General features: G+C 42.0%; 1 protein-coding gene across 3 annotated transcripts in view; it reads right to left on the bottom strand.

Moving 5' to 3' along the window:
* The window catches only part of usp22 (ubiquitin specific peptidase 22), a 114,838-nt gene that overhangs the window by 45,966 nt on the left and 54,550 nt on the right, over positions 1-14,322 (bottom strand). For 2 of the 3 annotated variants that reach the window (XM_070901362.1, XM_070901361.1), the window contains exon 3: positions 3,848-3,961. The exons of the other annotated variant lie outside the window; for it this stretch is intronic. In XM_070901362.1, coding sequence (XP_070757463.1) covers positions 3,848-3,961 — 114 coding nt within the window. The remainder of the gene's footprint in view (positions 1-3,847; positions 3,962-14,322) is intronic. 3 annotated transcript variants of the gene reach the window in all.

The following is a 14,322-nucleotide window of genomic DNA, read 5'->3' as shown; positions in this document are numbered from 1 at the left end:
CACGAGCTAGTGAGTACAGAAATAGGAAGATAGAGCAGATGAATACGTGGCTGGAGAGATGGTGCAGATGGGAGGGCTTTAGTTTGCTGAGGCATTGGGACTGCTTCTGGGGGAGCTGGGACCTATACAAGCTGGACAGGTTGCACTTCAACAGAGCCGGGACCAATATGCTCGCGAGGGGGGGTTGCTAGTGCTGTTGGGGAAGGTTTAAACTAGCTTGGCAGGGGGGGATGGGAACCAGAGAGTAGATTCAGTAGGGAGGGGAGAAAAGCTGGAATTAGAAAGCAAAAATAGAGTGAGTTTGAAGGAGAGAGGAAACAAACAGGAAAAAAGGGTAATAAAACAAATTTAAAGGCACTTTGTCTAAATAAACGTAGCATTTGTAACAAAATAGATGCGTTGACGGCACAAATTGAGACAAATGGTTATGATCTGATAGCCATTACAGACTTGGTTACAAGGTGACCAGGACTGGGAATTAAATATTCAGGGGTATTTGACAATCCGGAAGGACAGACAAAAAGGAAAAGGAGGTGGGGTAGCTCAATTGATAAAGGATGGAATCACTGCAATAGTGAGAAACGATATATGCTCAAAGGATCAGGATGTTGAAACAGTTTGGGTGGAGATAAGGAATAATAATAAGGGGAAAAAGTCACTGGCAGGCGTAGAATATAGGCCCCCTAACAGTTGCAACTCTGTTGGTCGGAGCATAAACCAGGAAATAGTCGGGGCTTGTAAAAAAGGAACAGCGATAATCATGGGTGATTTTAACCTCCATATTGATTGGACAAATCAAATTGGTCAGGGTAGCCTGGAGGAAACGTTCATAGAGTGCATAATGGACGGATTCCTTGAACAGTATGTAACGGAACCAACCAGGGGGCAGGCTATCTTAAATCTGGTCCTGTGCAGAGACAGGATTAATAAACAATCTCCGAGTAAAGGATCCGCTTGGAATGAGTGATCAATAGCATGATTGAATTTCAAATTCAGATGGAGGGTGAGAAAGTTGGATCTCTAACCAGCGTACTAAGCTTAAATAAAAGGAGACTATGAAGGTATGAGGGCAGAGTTGGGTAAAGTGGACTGGGAAAATAGATTAAAATGCAGGACAGTTGATGAACAGTGGTGTACATTTAAAGAAATATTTCACAACTTGAGAAAAATATATTCCAGTGAGGAGGAAAGGGTGCAAGAGAAAAGATAGCTATCCGCGGCTAACTAAAGAAATAAAGGACGTATCCAAATAAAAACAAGAGCATACAAAGTGGCCAAAAACTAGTGGGAGGACAGAAGATTGGGAAGCTGTTAAAAGCCAGCAAACAATGACTAAAAAAATTAAGGGAAGATAGACTATCACAAACTAGCACAAAATATAAAAATAGATAGCAAGCGTTTTATAGGTATATAAAAAGAAAAAAGTGGCTAAAGTAAATGTTGGTCCCTTAGTGAACGAGATCTGGGAATTAGTAATGGGGAACATGGAGATGACAGAAACAACAAACAAGTATTTTGTATCAGTCTTTACAGTAGAGGGCAATAACAATATTCCAACAGTGGATAGTCGAGGGACTATAGGTGACAGGATCGGTCCAAGTCAGCATGGATTTATGAAAAGGAAATCATGCTCAACAAATCTTCTGGAATTTGAGGATGTAATGAACAGGGTGGATAAAGGGGAACCAGTGGATGTGGTGGATTTGGACTTCCAGAAGGCATTTGACAAGGTGCCACACAAAAGGTTACTGCACAAGATAAAAGTTCATGGGGTTGGGAGTAATATTAGCATGGATAGAAGATTGTTTTCTATTTGCTAGCCAGAGTCGGGATAAATGGTTCATTCCCTGGTTGGCAATCAGTAACGAGTGGGGTGCCGCAGGGATCAATGCTGGGGCCCCAACTATTTACAATCTATATTAACGACTTGGAAGAAGGGGCTGAGTGTAACGTAGCCAAGTTTTCTGACGATACATAGATGGGAGAAAAAGCAATGGGTGAGGAGGACATAAAAAAGCTGCAAAAGGACATAGACAGGCTAAGCGAGTGGGCAAAAATTTGGCAGATGGAGTATAATGTTGGAAAGTGTGAGGTCATGCACTTTGGCAGAAAAAAAATCAAAGAGCAAGTTATTATTTAAATGGAGAAAGATTGCCAAGTGCTGCAGTACAGCGGGACCTGGGGGTACTTGTGCATGAAACACAAAAGATTTGTATGCAGGTACAATAAGTGATCAGGAAGGCCAATGGAATCTTGGCCTTTATTGCAAAAGGGATGGAGTATAAAAGCAGGGAAGTCTTATTACAGCTGTACAGCGTATTGGTGAGGCCACACCTGGAATACTGCGTGCAGTTTTGGTTTCCATATTTATGAAAGGATATGATTGCTTTGGAGGCTGTTCAGAGAAGGTTCATTCGGTTGATTGTGGGGATGAGGGGGTTGACTTATGGAGGAAAGGTTTTGTAGGTTGGGCCTCTACTCATTGAAACTCAGAAGAATGATGAGTGATCTTATTGAAACGTATAAGAATATGAGGGGGCTTGACAAGGTGGATGCAGAGAGGATGTTTTCACTGATGGGTGAGACTAGAACTAGAGGACATGATGTTAGAATAAGGGGCCACCCATTTAAAACAGATGAGGAGAAATTTCTTCTGAGGGTTGTGGATCTGTGGAACTCACTGCCTCAGAACTGTGGAAGCTGGGACATTGAATAAATGTAAGACAGAAATGGACAGTTTCTTAAACGATAAGGGAATAGGGGTTATGGGGAGCAAGCAGGGAGGTGTACCTGAGTCCATGATCAGATCAGCCATAATCTTATTGAATGGCGGAGCAGGCTCGAGGGGCCATATGGCCTCCGATTTCCTGTTCGTATGTTAATAGTGTAGATGAACAAAGGGACCTTGGAGTACTTGTCCACAGATCCCTGAAAGTAGCAGGCCAGGTGGATAAGATGGTTAAGAAGGCATATGGAATGCTTGTCTTTATTGGCTGAAGCATAGAATACAAAAGCAGGGAGGTTATGCTTAAATTGTGTAATAGTCTGGTTAGGCCACAGCTGGAGTACTGCGTGCAGTTCTGGTCACCGTTTTATAGAAGGACGTGATTGCACTAGAGGGTGCAAAGGAGATTTACTAGGATGCTGCCTGAAATGGAGAATCTTAGCTATGAGGACAGATTGGATAGGCTGGGTCTGTTCTCATTGGAACAGGAGGTTGAGAAGAGGCCTCATTGAAGTGTACAAAACTTTGAGGGGCCTGGATATAGTGGATAGCAAGGGCCTATTTCCCTTGGTAGAGGGGTCAATTGCGAGGGGGCATAGTTTTAAAGGTGATTGGTGGAAGATTCAGAGAGGATTTGAGGGGAGGCATCTTCACGCAGAGGGTTGTGAGAGTCTGGAACTCACTGCCTGAAAGGGTGGTGGATGCAGAAACCCTCACCACATTTAAAAGATGCTTCGATGGGCACTTGAAGGGCCGTAATCTGCAGGGTTACGGACCTAGAGCTGGTAAGTGGGATTAGACTGGATAACCTCTTGTTAGCTGGCAGATACGATGGTATGCCACACCAAATCACCCTGTCCTATATTACCTGGATACTGTAATAGGAAAATTTAGGTATAGGAGGGATGAGCTTCAATGCACCAAATGGTCTTTTTCTTCAGTTTTCTTGTGCTTAGTTATCCCAATCAGATGAGGGATATCTCAATAATTCTCCTGACTTTTGACCAGGTTATCGGATCTTCCTGATTGTTTTCCCACAGTTCCCCATCAGAAAGCATCCATTATACTCCTCCCCAAAATGAATTGAAACAAAAAAAAACCTGCTGCACCAGCACCACATACCTTGCAACTTCCATGCTTTTCTTTGTTCTTCTTTGGCAATTTGTTCCATGTCTTTGTCATATATATAATCTTGACACATAAAACAATATATACCTCCATACAAGAGGTCTATGGCTAAGGGAGAGAAAGAAAACCAAGAGTAAATTCTCAAACACATTGATTAAGGGGTCAACAATAATTGTCACCTTTTCAAAAAAAATATTTTCTTTAGAAATTTGTTCTGGTGTGAGGTAAAGAAAATTAGAAAGTACAGAAAGGATGAACCTCCTCTTAAACTCCACCCAACTGTACTTTTCTACTCTTGATCATCAACATTTCCCAAGTCTCATTCAATCTGAAATTATTTGAAATTGACAGTACCATGCATGGACAAAATACAAATGACGCCAAGCTAATACGACACATGACTAAACTACATCCATTGGGTAAATAGAGCCTTCATTTCTCAACTTCGCTAAAACTGCATAAACTCAGGTGTTGCCAATTTACCCAGTCTGTGCTCCCTGCTGGACAAATAAGCATTCCGCTGATTAAAATAAAGTCATCATTGGTCAGTATACTATTCTATACTGTTATCAGCTAGTGGGCAATGAGGGACAACCTGTGCAGTCACTATTATCTATATTAAGCTCCGATCAATGACAATCTGAACTATCTACAGAGCAGCTACCTGGTCTACTCTTTACATCTTCACTAAGTGTGCTGCAAGTTAACAGCTTGGACAAATATAATGAAGTCTGGTGGAGCTATTTTTAACTGTGGCTTGAATCCTACAGAGATTCTGCCTGGATAAAGTGGAAGCCATGGCAGATATTGTCCATCTGGTTGATAATAGGCTATAAACCAAAAGGCTGGAAGGTGATTAATGAATCAATTAAGTAAAGGGCAAACAGGCAAGTTATTATTCGGGCAGTGAGCGAGAAATAGTGCTCGGTCATAATTGTTTGCATCTGGGTAAGACCAGCCAGATGTGTCAGAGTTGCACTGGTGAATACGGTAGGAGCGGTAACTGGAGTTCTGCCAGAATATTAGTAATGAGGAACCCAAACCCAGAGTTACAGATGAGAAACTCAATGTCATCAGCCACCAAGTCAATGAGGCAACAGCGAGAGGCGAACTCAATGAGTGATGGTTTCACTTAAAAACCACCACCGCAAGATGAAGAGCGCTAGGTGAAAAACTAAACAGATGAGTTAGCACACCAACCTAACAGCAATCCATTGTAACTGGAGTCAAATCACTGGCATCAATGGATGAAGTCAAAGAAGTGGTGACACCCCTTTGTAGAGTCTCCTCCACTCTACATGCAAAGCAACTGGTGAAGATAATCAGACCTGCACATTGATGGTTTCAGCACAGTCCCTCATTTAACGCAAAAAGCTGCATGAACACACTGCAGCACTCGGGGATAGCACTGTTCCAGGTCATGTCCCAAAAAAGCAGCTCAAAGTCAGTTTCACAAAGTCCAGCTAGTCTACCACAAATGTTGGGCAGCTCCGTATGCAGTCAAAACAAAAAAAAAAGAAGAAAAATAAAACATATTCATAAAGCTTGCGCTGTCAGAACATGGAGCTGGGGCTTAAAGATCGGAATACCCCAAATACTGAGCTGCTCTGATCATGTGCGAGAAAAACAAGATTAGAAAAAGGGTCAACAGACTGAGGTCCATAGAGGCTACACATTTTCAAGAGAGGCTAGAATCATAGAAAATAGGTGCAGGAGTCGGCCATTCAGCCCTTCGAGCCTGCACCACCATTCAATAAGATCATGGCTGATCATTCACCTCAGTACCCCTTTCTTGCTTTCTCTCCATACCCCTTGATCCCCTTAGCCGTAAGGGCCATATCTAACTCCCTCTTGAATATATCCAATGAACTGGCAACAACAACTCTCTGCGGTAGGGAATTCCACAGATTAACAACTCTGAATGAAGAAGTTTCTCCTCATCTCAGTCCTAAATGGCTTACCCCTTATCCTTAGACTATGTCCCCTGGTTCTGGACTTCCCCAACAGCGGGAACATTCTTCCTGCATCTAACCTGTCCAGTCCCGTCAGAATTTTATGTTTCTATGAGAACCCTTCTCATCCTTCTATGAGATCCCCTCTCATCATGGAATGCAACACTAACAAAACAGGCCACTTGACCCATCAAGTTTAAACCAGTGCTTTTTTCCATGAATCAGCTTGTCTAACCTCATTCACCTGCTTGCTTCACTCTTAATACTACTCTTTTTCAAGCAACTAACTCCCTTTGAACAGGATTTATTTATGGACTATACTTCAATACCATTCTGAATACAATGTGTAAAGAGTACAAATAAACAGAATTAAGCCAACATGGTTCTTTACCGTTCATTAAGTTGTATAAGATAGTCACAGACATTAATGATTGACTAATGAATCTTAGTCAAAAAGCATTTCACCAACCTTCTTACACTCCCACTATGACTAATGTTAATGAGACCAAGAAGCAATTATGTGACCAAAGAGAGTTGGGGTTTTTTTAAGGTTCACTTGGGATGAGCTGACCTGAGCTTAGGTTAAATACCATCAGGTTGGAGTCAGACTGGTAAACATGGACACAATCGAGAATCACTGTTGCATCAGAAAGGGGTCCAGTTTGGTGAATGATTATTCTATTCAGTCTGGCCTGGCATGCATTTCTCATCCTCAAGATACATTCCAAACTACGTAGATGCCCCCACATTCTCGACAAGTCATCTGAAGGACTCCATTCCAGTCAGTACCAAGACAGCAACATTAACCAGCATGCCACACATGGGGAAGGCGGCTGCAGTGGACGAATTCACTCCAAAATAGCCACCATCGCAAAATAACGTTGATGCAAAGAAAAATTACAAAAGTTTGGAGTTTTAAACACACGGATCCAGAGAACATTCCCAGAAAATAAAAAAATCAGGCAAGCAGCCCTGGAGCTGAAATCACAAGAAAATGCCAATTCTTGAAGGGACACCAGAAATAAGTTTATTCTTTTACACGCTAATCAGCAAATATAAGCATCAAGATTGGTTTGACGACAGAGGACCCAAATATCAGTTCTCCAAGAAGGAAAACATTTAAAATCTCCCCATCGATGAGCAGGGAGTTCTCCCAGTCTTGCTCAACAATCCTTCCTCAACCACTAAATCAACGACTCATTCCCCTCATTGCTTGCTGCTGGTGTTCAAAATGGCTGTCGTGTTTGTCCGCATAACAGTCAATGCACTTTAATTAATTGTATGTGACATTTAAGGAGATGTGTTGAGCTATATAAACACAAGTCTTTCATTCTGGTTTCTTTTCAAGTCTAATAATGTTTTTAAAATTTACTTCATTTGCTTTTCCTCATTTCAAAAGACGTACACAATGTTTTCCACCTTCTGTGAACATATCATATAAGCTGCTCCATGATCTTTTCTGCATCCTAAGAAACTTTGAACCGGCTGACAAATTGGCATTATAGAACACAATGATACTCACACGTCGGAGATTATACCAACTCTATAAAGCACCAGTAAACCCAGTTCCTGGAGTAATGTGTCCAGTTTTTGTCCTTTGCACTTTTAAAAAACACATCAGAAAGGATTGAAAAGTGCTCATTCAAAAAAAAAATGGCCAGAGCTTTTATCAGTTGGATACAGACTGGTCATAAACATGGTCCAGACAGGTTCTATTGATGGCCATAAATAAAAGGGATGGGCCAGGTGGGCTAATGGATTATGCTACAAATATGCCTGCAACTTAACTCCCTGCCTCCATCAGGTGTGAGCAAGCTGACCGTTGTTACATCACCTTCGTGGAGGGATACTTCCCAGCCGAGTAGTCACCATTTTTCAATTTCATGTCCCTATGTGTAAAAAAACAAAAACTCGTTCCTAATAAAGCACCACAACTATAGACACTAGATTTTGTCACACAGTACCACAACGATACATCCTGGAGTGAGAGCCTACTGGTACAAGATACACCTGCCCATGTGGGCGATGCATTCAAATCACATCCCAATGTGTGACATAGCCTCCGCTGTATGTCCTGCTATTTGCCCAGTTCAAACATTGGACACTAGCCTCATGTTAAGCTCCGACAACCAGCATGCAAAGTTCAGCGCAGTGAGCCAGGAACAATCGTGAAAGGGTCTGTTAAAGCACACTCTGGGCACAGGCCTCCGCGGCCGCATGAAATTTAAATTCAACATTTTCTTCAGTCAAGTGCCTGCCTCCTCCGACGGAGACAGCCTCTTCCTCCTCCTCATAGCCTGCAACAGCAAGTCCTTCCTAATGTGGGATGATGGCCAAGTGCAGGTTGGGGACTCACCTCTTGAGGCCGGAAAGTTGTCTGGGGTCAGGGTGCATTTCCGTGACAAATGTGAATTCCCACCCTAATGCCCCTCAAATCATAAAAGCCTATGCTAGTAGGTCACACTTTTCTACAGAGTTCCACAACGAGGACACAATACTATTACAACTAGAAGTATTTATATAGCGCTTTTAACGTAGTGAAATATCCCAAGGCGTTTCATAGGAGCGTTAAACAAAATGTGACACCATGCCACATAGAGATATTAAAGCAGATGTTTCTTAACCAGTAGCCAATGTAGGTCAATGAGCACAGGGGTGATGGGTGAATGGGACCTGGTGCGAGTGAGGAAATGGGCAGCAAAGTTTTGGATGACCTCAAGTTTACAGTCTCTCTTGCAAGTACATTACTTATTTCTATTGGTACCTGGTGTTAAGGGTACTCTGACTACTTCGCTGTGGGCCATCTTGAATTCTACCTTCGTTACAAATGCTTCAACTGTTTCCTAGGAAACAGGACTTCCACATATTACCACAGCAACAGTATTTCGACACGTCAACATTCAAGCCTATATTAGCTTTAACTCCACTGAATCCCATGTTTTAAGAACAGCACAACATTCAGTTTACTTAGCAGCTGGAGAACAAACAGACCAGTTCACACTTAACCCCACACAATGTTTTTTTTTTTAAAAAAGGTGTAGGAATCATTTAAAACAGATGAAAATCCCTCGTGGTAGAATTTAATGACGTTGCACTACACTAGTTCCCACACAGTATTGTGCAATTCTACACCAATGTAGTATCCCATGGCTCCACACCAGATGCTACAATGCCTATACAGGATTCTGCTCCTGCACACTTGTGTACCATGTAGGATTGCAATCTAGGTTTCCTGCTGTGATCCTGGGATTTCAGAATTCAGTCTTGTATCTCCTGGGATTGCAGGATAGGGGTTAGGATAAGCAGTCCCACGAAAAAAATTACAGGAGGGGGGAGGAAATAGACAATAAAACATGAGTCTTAAGATGGATCAAAATGTATTTATTTAACATTCAATGAAATATTTTTTTTTTTTTTTAAATAAAAGTGCCATTTGGGTTTCTTTCAGCTCCACAAAGCTGGTGGGCAGCTTCAGCTGGCATCATTCACACTTGCCATTGTGAAATGTTTAGTCTCTTGCTGAGTCACGGAGCAAAACCCTTCCTGTCCACAATACCCTGCAATATTAAGTGACTTGCATTTATTTGGCACCTTATCTTTCAAACATCGTGAAGTGATTCACATTACAATGAATCATTTGGAAATGTGGTCACTGCTGCAAAGGCAAAAACCCAGCAGCTGCTTTTGCAAGACAGCAAGCTGGCACCAAATTACATGAAATACCAGTTCATCTCCAAGAAGAAGAAACAGAATACACAATGAAACATACAAATTCTATTCACATCCCACTCCAGAGACTTGAGCACATAATCTAGGCTGACACATCAGTGCGGTTCGGAGGGTGTACTGCATTGTCGGAGGCGTGGTCCTTTGGATGAGGCATTAACTGAGGCCCTGCCTCTCAGGTGGTCGTAAAAGATCCCATGGCACTATCCAAAGAGGAGCAGGTTCGATCCCCTGGTGTCCTGGCCACTATTTATCCCTCAACCAACATCACAAACAGATTTACCTGGTCATTATTACATTGTTGTTTATGGGAGCTTGCTAAGTAGAACATTGACTGCCGCATTTTCTATATTACAACAGTGACTACACTTCAACAGTACTTCATTGGCTGTAAAGCGCTTTGGGACAGTCCCAGGGCACTATATAAAATGCAAGTTCCGTCTTTATTCCACCTATGGTGGGGAAATTAGCCAGGTACTGAGAAGAAAGGTGGCCAGGACACCAGGTGAACTCCCTACTCTAAATTCATCTGTCTGAAACATCAGAAATGGCAGAAGGAAGACACTGGAGCACTCCTTCAGTGCTACACTAAATATCAGCCTAGATTACATACCCAGGATGCTGGAGTGCACAATCTTCTGACTCAAAGGCAAGTGCTACCCACTGAGCTCAGCTCGTCCAGTAAAGAACAACCAGACGCTGTAAAAAGACAACTCACGAATGAACATAATGCAGCCAGCAACTCCTCCAGCCCCACTTTCTATGCATGAACAGCTTATAAAAGAATGGAAATCCAGCAGACATAGCACAGAGTATCCGAATTGTAGCCGTTCACTTTGCAGCAGCACAAAAGCTCGTAGGAAGAGCGTGTCCAGTGTCATTGATACAAGAATTCAGGTTTGTACAAAATTATGGCAGCTGCTGAAAACACTTTCATTTGTGTGCTTCAAAAGGAAGCAGGTACAAAAATCATCTGAACACGAACACCATCTGTGCTTCCCTCCCAGCAATAGCACTTCAATTTCCTACTCCACAGAGCACCGCATCACATGCAGACTGCACTGTGTTATACCATGCACTGTGTTTAGTGTGTGCAGTACATTATAGGGGTGATTTGATAATCCCAGCAGGAAGAGCATCTCAGGCAATCATTGGCTCATAGCCTGCAATTTTACATCCATTAATTTTGGCAAATGGAAAAACCCCACGCTATAGGTCCCCAGTTTCTAAAGAAGCGTTCCCTCTTGGGAGTGTTACATCAGGGAATTATTCCTCCGGCTACAGTATTCCGTGCAACACTGCAGAGATTTGTGGATTGCTGCACTGTGTTGTACTATAGTGGCACACTGCAGCTGTGCTGGCAGTGCACTGCCGGAAGCATTGCTGTACTGTATGAATACTGTACAATGGTACAACATGCCATACACAGGACTAACAGCATCGAAGGGGAGCGAGATTGGTGAACATAAAATGAGGTTAAGAGATTACAGTTCCAAACCAAAACAAATGATTGTCATTCACGGGAACGGTGGCATAGTGGCTATGTTATTGGACTAGTAATCCAGAGGTCCACCATGGCAGCTGGGGAATTTAAAGTCAGTTAATTAAATAAATCTGGAATAAAAAGCTAGTACTAGTAATGGTGACCATGAAAGTACCAGATTGTCTTAAAAACCCATCTGGTTAACGAATGTCCTTTTGGAAAGGAAATATACCCCCATTATCTAGTCAGACCTACAGCAATGTGGTTGACTCTTAACTGCCCCTCTGAAATGAATTAGCAAGCCATTCAGTTGTCAAGAAGGCAGCTCACCACCACCTTCTGAAGGGGCAATTAGAGATGGGCAATAAATGCCGGTTTTGCCAGCGACGCCCACATCCCGTGAAAATGTTTAAAAATGATCAACCCTGAATCTGATGCTGTGCTAATCCACAAGCGGCGAAACCCTCCCTGGTGGGTCAGTGGGCTCGACGTAGGCCTCGCAACGTCTCTCCCCTTTAAGTGAAGGGGAAGGACGTCGATACGCGTCAGCGCATCGCAGCAGGTTTGTGTCGCGCTGACGTGCTCAGCGCAGCACTGATGCCGCCCGCCTTCCGCACCGATGATTTTTTTTTTTAAAAAGAAAAAAGGGTAATTTCCCTCCATTCTTCGTCCCATCGACTCAGGCGGTAATTCATCACATAATTCGAACTATCCCTGGGCAGATGGCAATTTCGGCCCCAGCTCGTTTATGATTTGGAATGCACTGCCTGATGGGGTGGTGGAAGCAGATTGAACAGTAACTTTCAAAAGGGCATACTCAAAAAGGGAAACATTTGTAGGGCTTATGGGGAAAGTGCAGCGGAGTGCGACTAGTCGGATAGCTCTTTCAAAGAGCTGGCACTGGCACAATGGGCCGAATGGCCTCTGGCCTCTCTCAAAATCATACCATACAGCGCAAGAAAATCAAAAATTGTTGCACTATTCTGTACTTCATCCTCTGCCATACAACTTATTTTAGAACTGAACATTGGGGTTTTAGAATCGGCAGTTTCCCTGGTGACATAATGCATATGATGCTGGACTATTTTCAAAAAAATTACTGCAAGATTCCACAATTTATAAATTGCCACTTGTAGGAATTTAAATTCTCAAATCCATCCTTGCAGCATAACTGGGACCATCACAAGCTAAAGTTTCAGTTGCTCCATGTTTGACAGCCATAAGTACAAATCATGAAATCTTAAATTCGTGTTTCAGAAATGAAAGGGTACAAGAAATGGATTACTTCACAATGAAGTGGGGCGAATGGAGGTAACCTAGTAACCTTAAAGTGAACTTCTAAATTGTTAAAATTGGCATGAATTGAGGAACAATATTGGTAATACAAATTGGCGTTGTGCTTCATGAATCAGCTCTGCCAAGCAATGTTCCCTTTAATTCTTTTTTTGGGTGCATGGCCCCTTTAACAGGCTGCGCAGCCCATTCAAAATTTTGCGCATGGGCGGAATTTCTCATTTGACGGTCCCAAGATGTGCAGGATCTCCAGAGAGCTGTGTGTTTCTGTCAAGTCCTTTCTAACTCAGTGGCCTTTAAAGAAACAGAACTAAAGATGTACTGGATCTACAGGTACCTCACCACAGTATTTGCAGTTTTATTGCACACACAATGGCTTCTTTTAAAAGTTAACAATCACTTGCACTTATTGCTGATATGAAACTCTTCTGATTTATGATTACTGCTCAACAGAATTATTACTTCAAAAAGGTCTCTGATGATTTCTGCTGCTTGACAAGTTGTCTCAGGCCCGCACATCAACAATAACCTCCAATATTTAACCTCAACTGGGTTGGCAGTTAGGGAAACTAAAAAGTGTTCAGTGTTTTTATATAAAACAGCATTCTCACCAATTTTAAATAGGAAATGCAATTTCTCTTCAAGGCTTTTGGCTCCCAGTCATGCATGTTCTCGATCAGTTGCGTCATAATCTCTGGTGGACTCCAAATTCAACTCTTGCTCCACAGTCTTTATCAGCTTCTCCTGAAGCATGTTCATGCTTCCACCAAATAACCCAGAAGCAGATTTAACAAAGTACACTTTGTAGTCCTATCTGTCATCCTTAAAACCTCTCTAAATAGGGAAGCACAAGGAGGGATAGGCAACGAAAGAATTTAGCAGGTCAGGTATTTAGGTCATTAAAATTAACTTATGGGGGAGATTTGAACAATCAGAAAGGCTAATGGAAGACTGGGCGTTGTCACAAGAGTTTTAGAATATAAAAAGAGGAGCGCGTGCGGGAGACAGATTGTGCGCAAGTGTTTTGGAACTGGTAAGGTGAACTATATAGCTTTTTCCAGCCCTGTACTTTAAGCTCCTAATGTCCAATATAGTTAATTGATATTTTACCATCCTTCGCTTCCGCATTTTCAAAAGAAGATCAATGGGGATCTATAGGACTAGCTCAAGAGGATGAAGAAGAGCTTTGAACCAAATACTCAAACAGAAACTGTTTTTGAAAAGTTAATGGGATTAAAATTAGGAAAAAAAAGTCACCAAGCCCAAATAGTGAAGAAGGGTTGGAATGAGAGAGTCAAGTCACGGTTTATTATTTCCCAAACTCTTCGGAAATGGAGAGCATGCCAAAAGATTGTAGCGCAGCATATTTTACATCCTGTTCAAGAGTAGAGGAAAAGTATAAGTCAGGAAATGAGGTCAGTTCACCTTACTTTGGTTGTGGATAATCCTAGAGTCCAGAATACAGGATGAAATTACTGAGCAGTTAGAAAAGCAGTTAGCATGGGCTAATCAGCATGGATTTGTAAGAAACACATCATAGTTGACTAATGTGATGGAATTTGTCTTGAGGAAATCACAAGGGAAATATACTGGATGTACATATGCACTGCAGATAGAAAAAGGACATGCATAAACAATTTGGATTCTGGGGCAGTGAATACAATATCGCATGAAATTGATCAATGGTTAAACCATTCTGGGTTCCCATTGTAGGAAGGATATTAGAATCATGGAAAGGCACAGCAAATGTTCATTGGAACAATACAGGCAATGAGACATTATCCTTTTCTATTGATGAGAAAACTGAGAAGGCAGAGTCGGAATCACAAGAATGAAGAAGTTAGAGAAAAAAATGTTTGTACAAAGGTCATTGGGACGTAGAATGTTTCACCACAAGTGGCTGAAGCACAAACTTGATCAGTTAAAATGAAACTGGACAAGTATTTGAAAAATATAAAAAGGATACAAGAGTGAATGAATTTGGCAACGAAGGAAAAAAGAAGACAACCCATTGA

Source organism: Pristiophorus japonicus, chromosome 15, assembly GCF_044704955.1.
Source record: "Pristiophorus japonicus isolate sPriJap1 chromosome 15, sPriJap1.hap1, whole genome shotgun sequence".
In the NCBI taxonomy this organism is placed as follows: domain Eukaryota; kingdom Metazoa; phylum Chordata; class Chondrichthyes; family Pristiophoridae; genus Pristiophorus; species Pristiophorus japonicus.
Note: the sequence above shows the minus strand (reverse complement) of the source record. Positions and strands in the feature narration are given on the sequence as shown.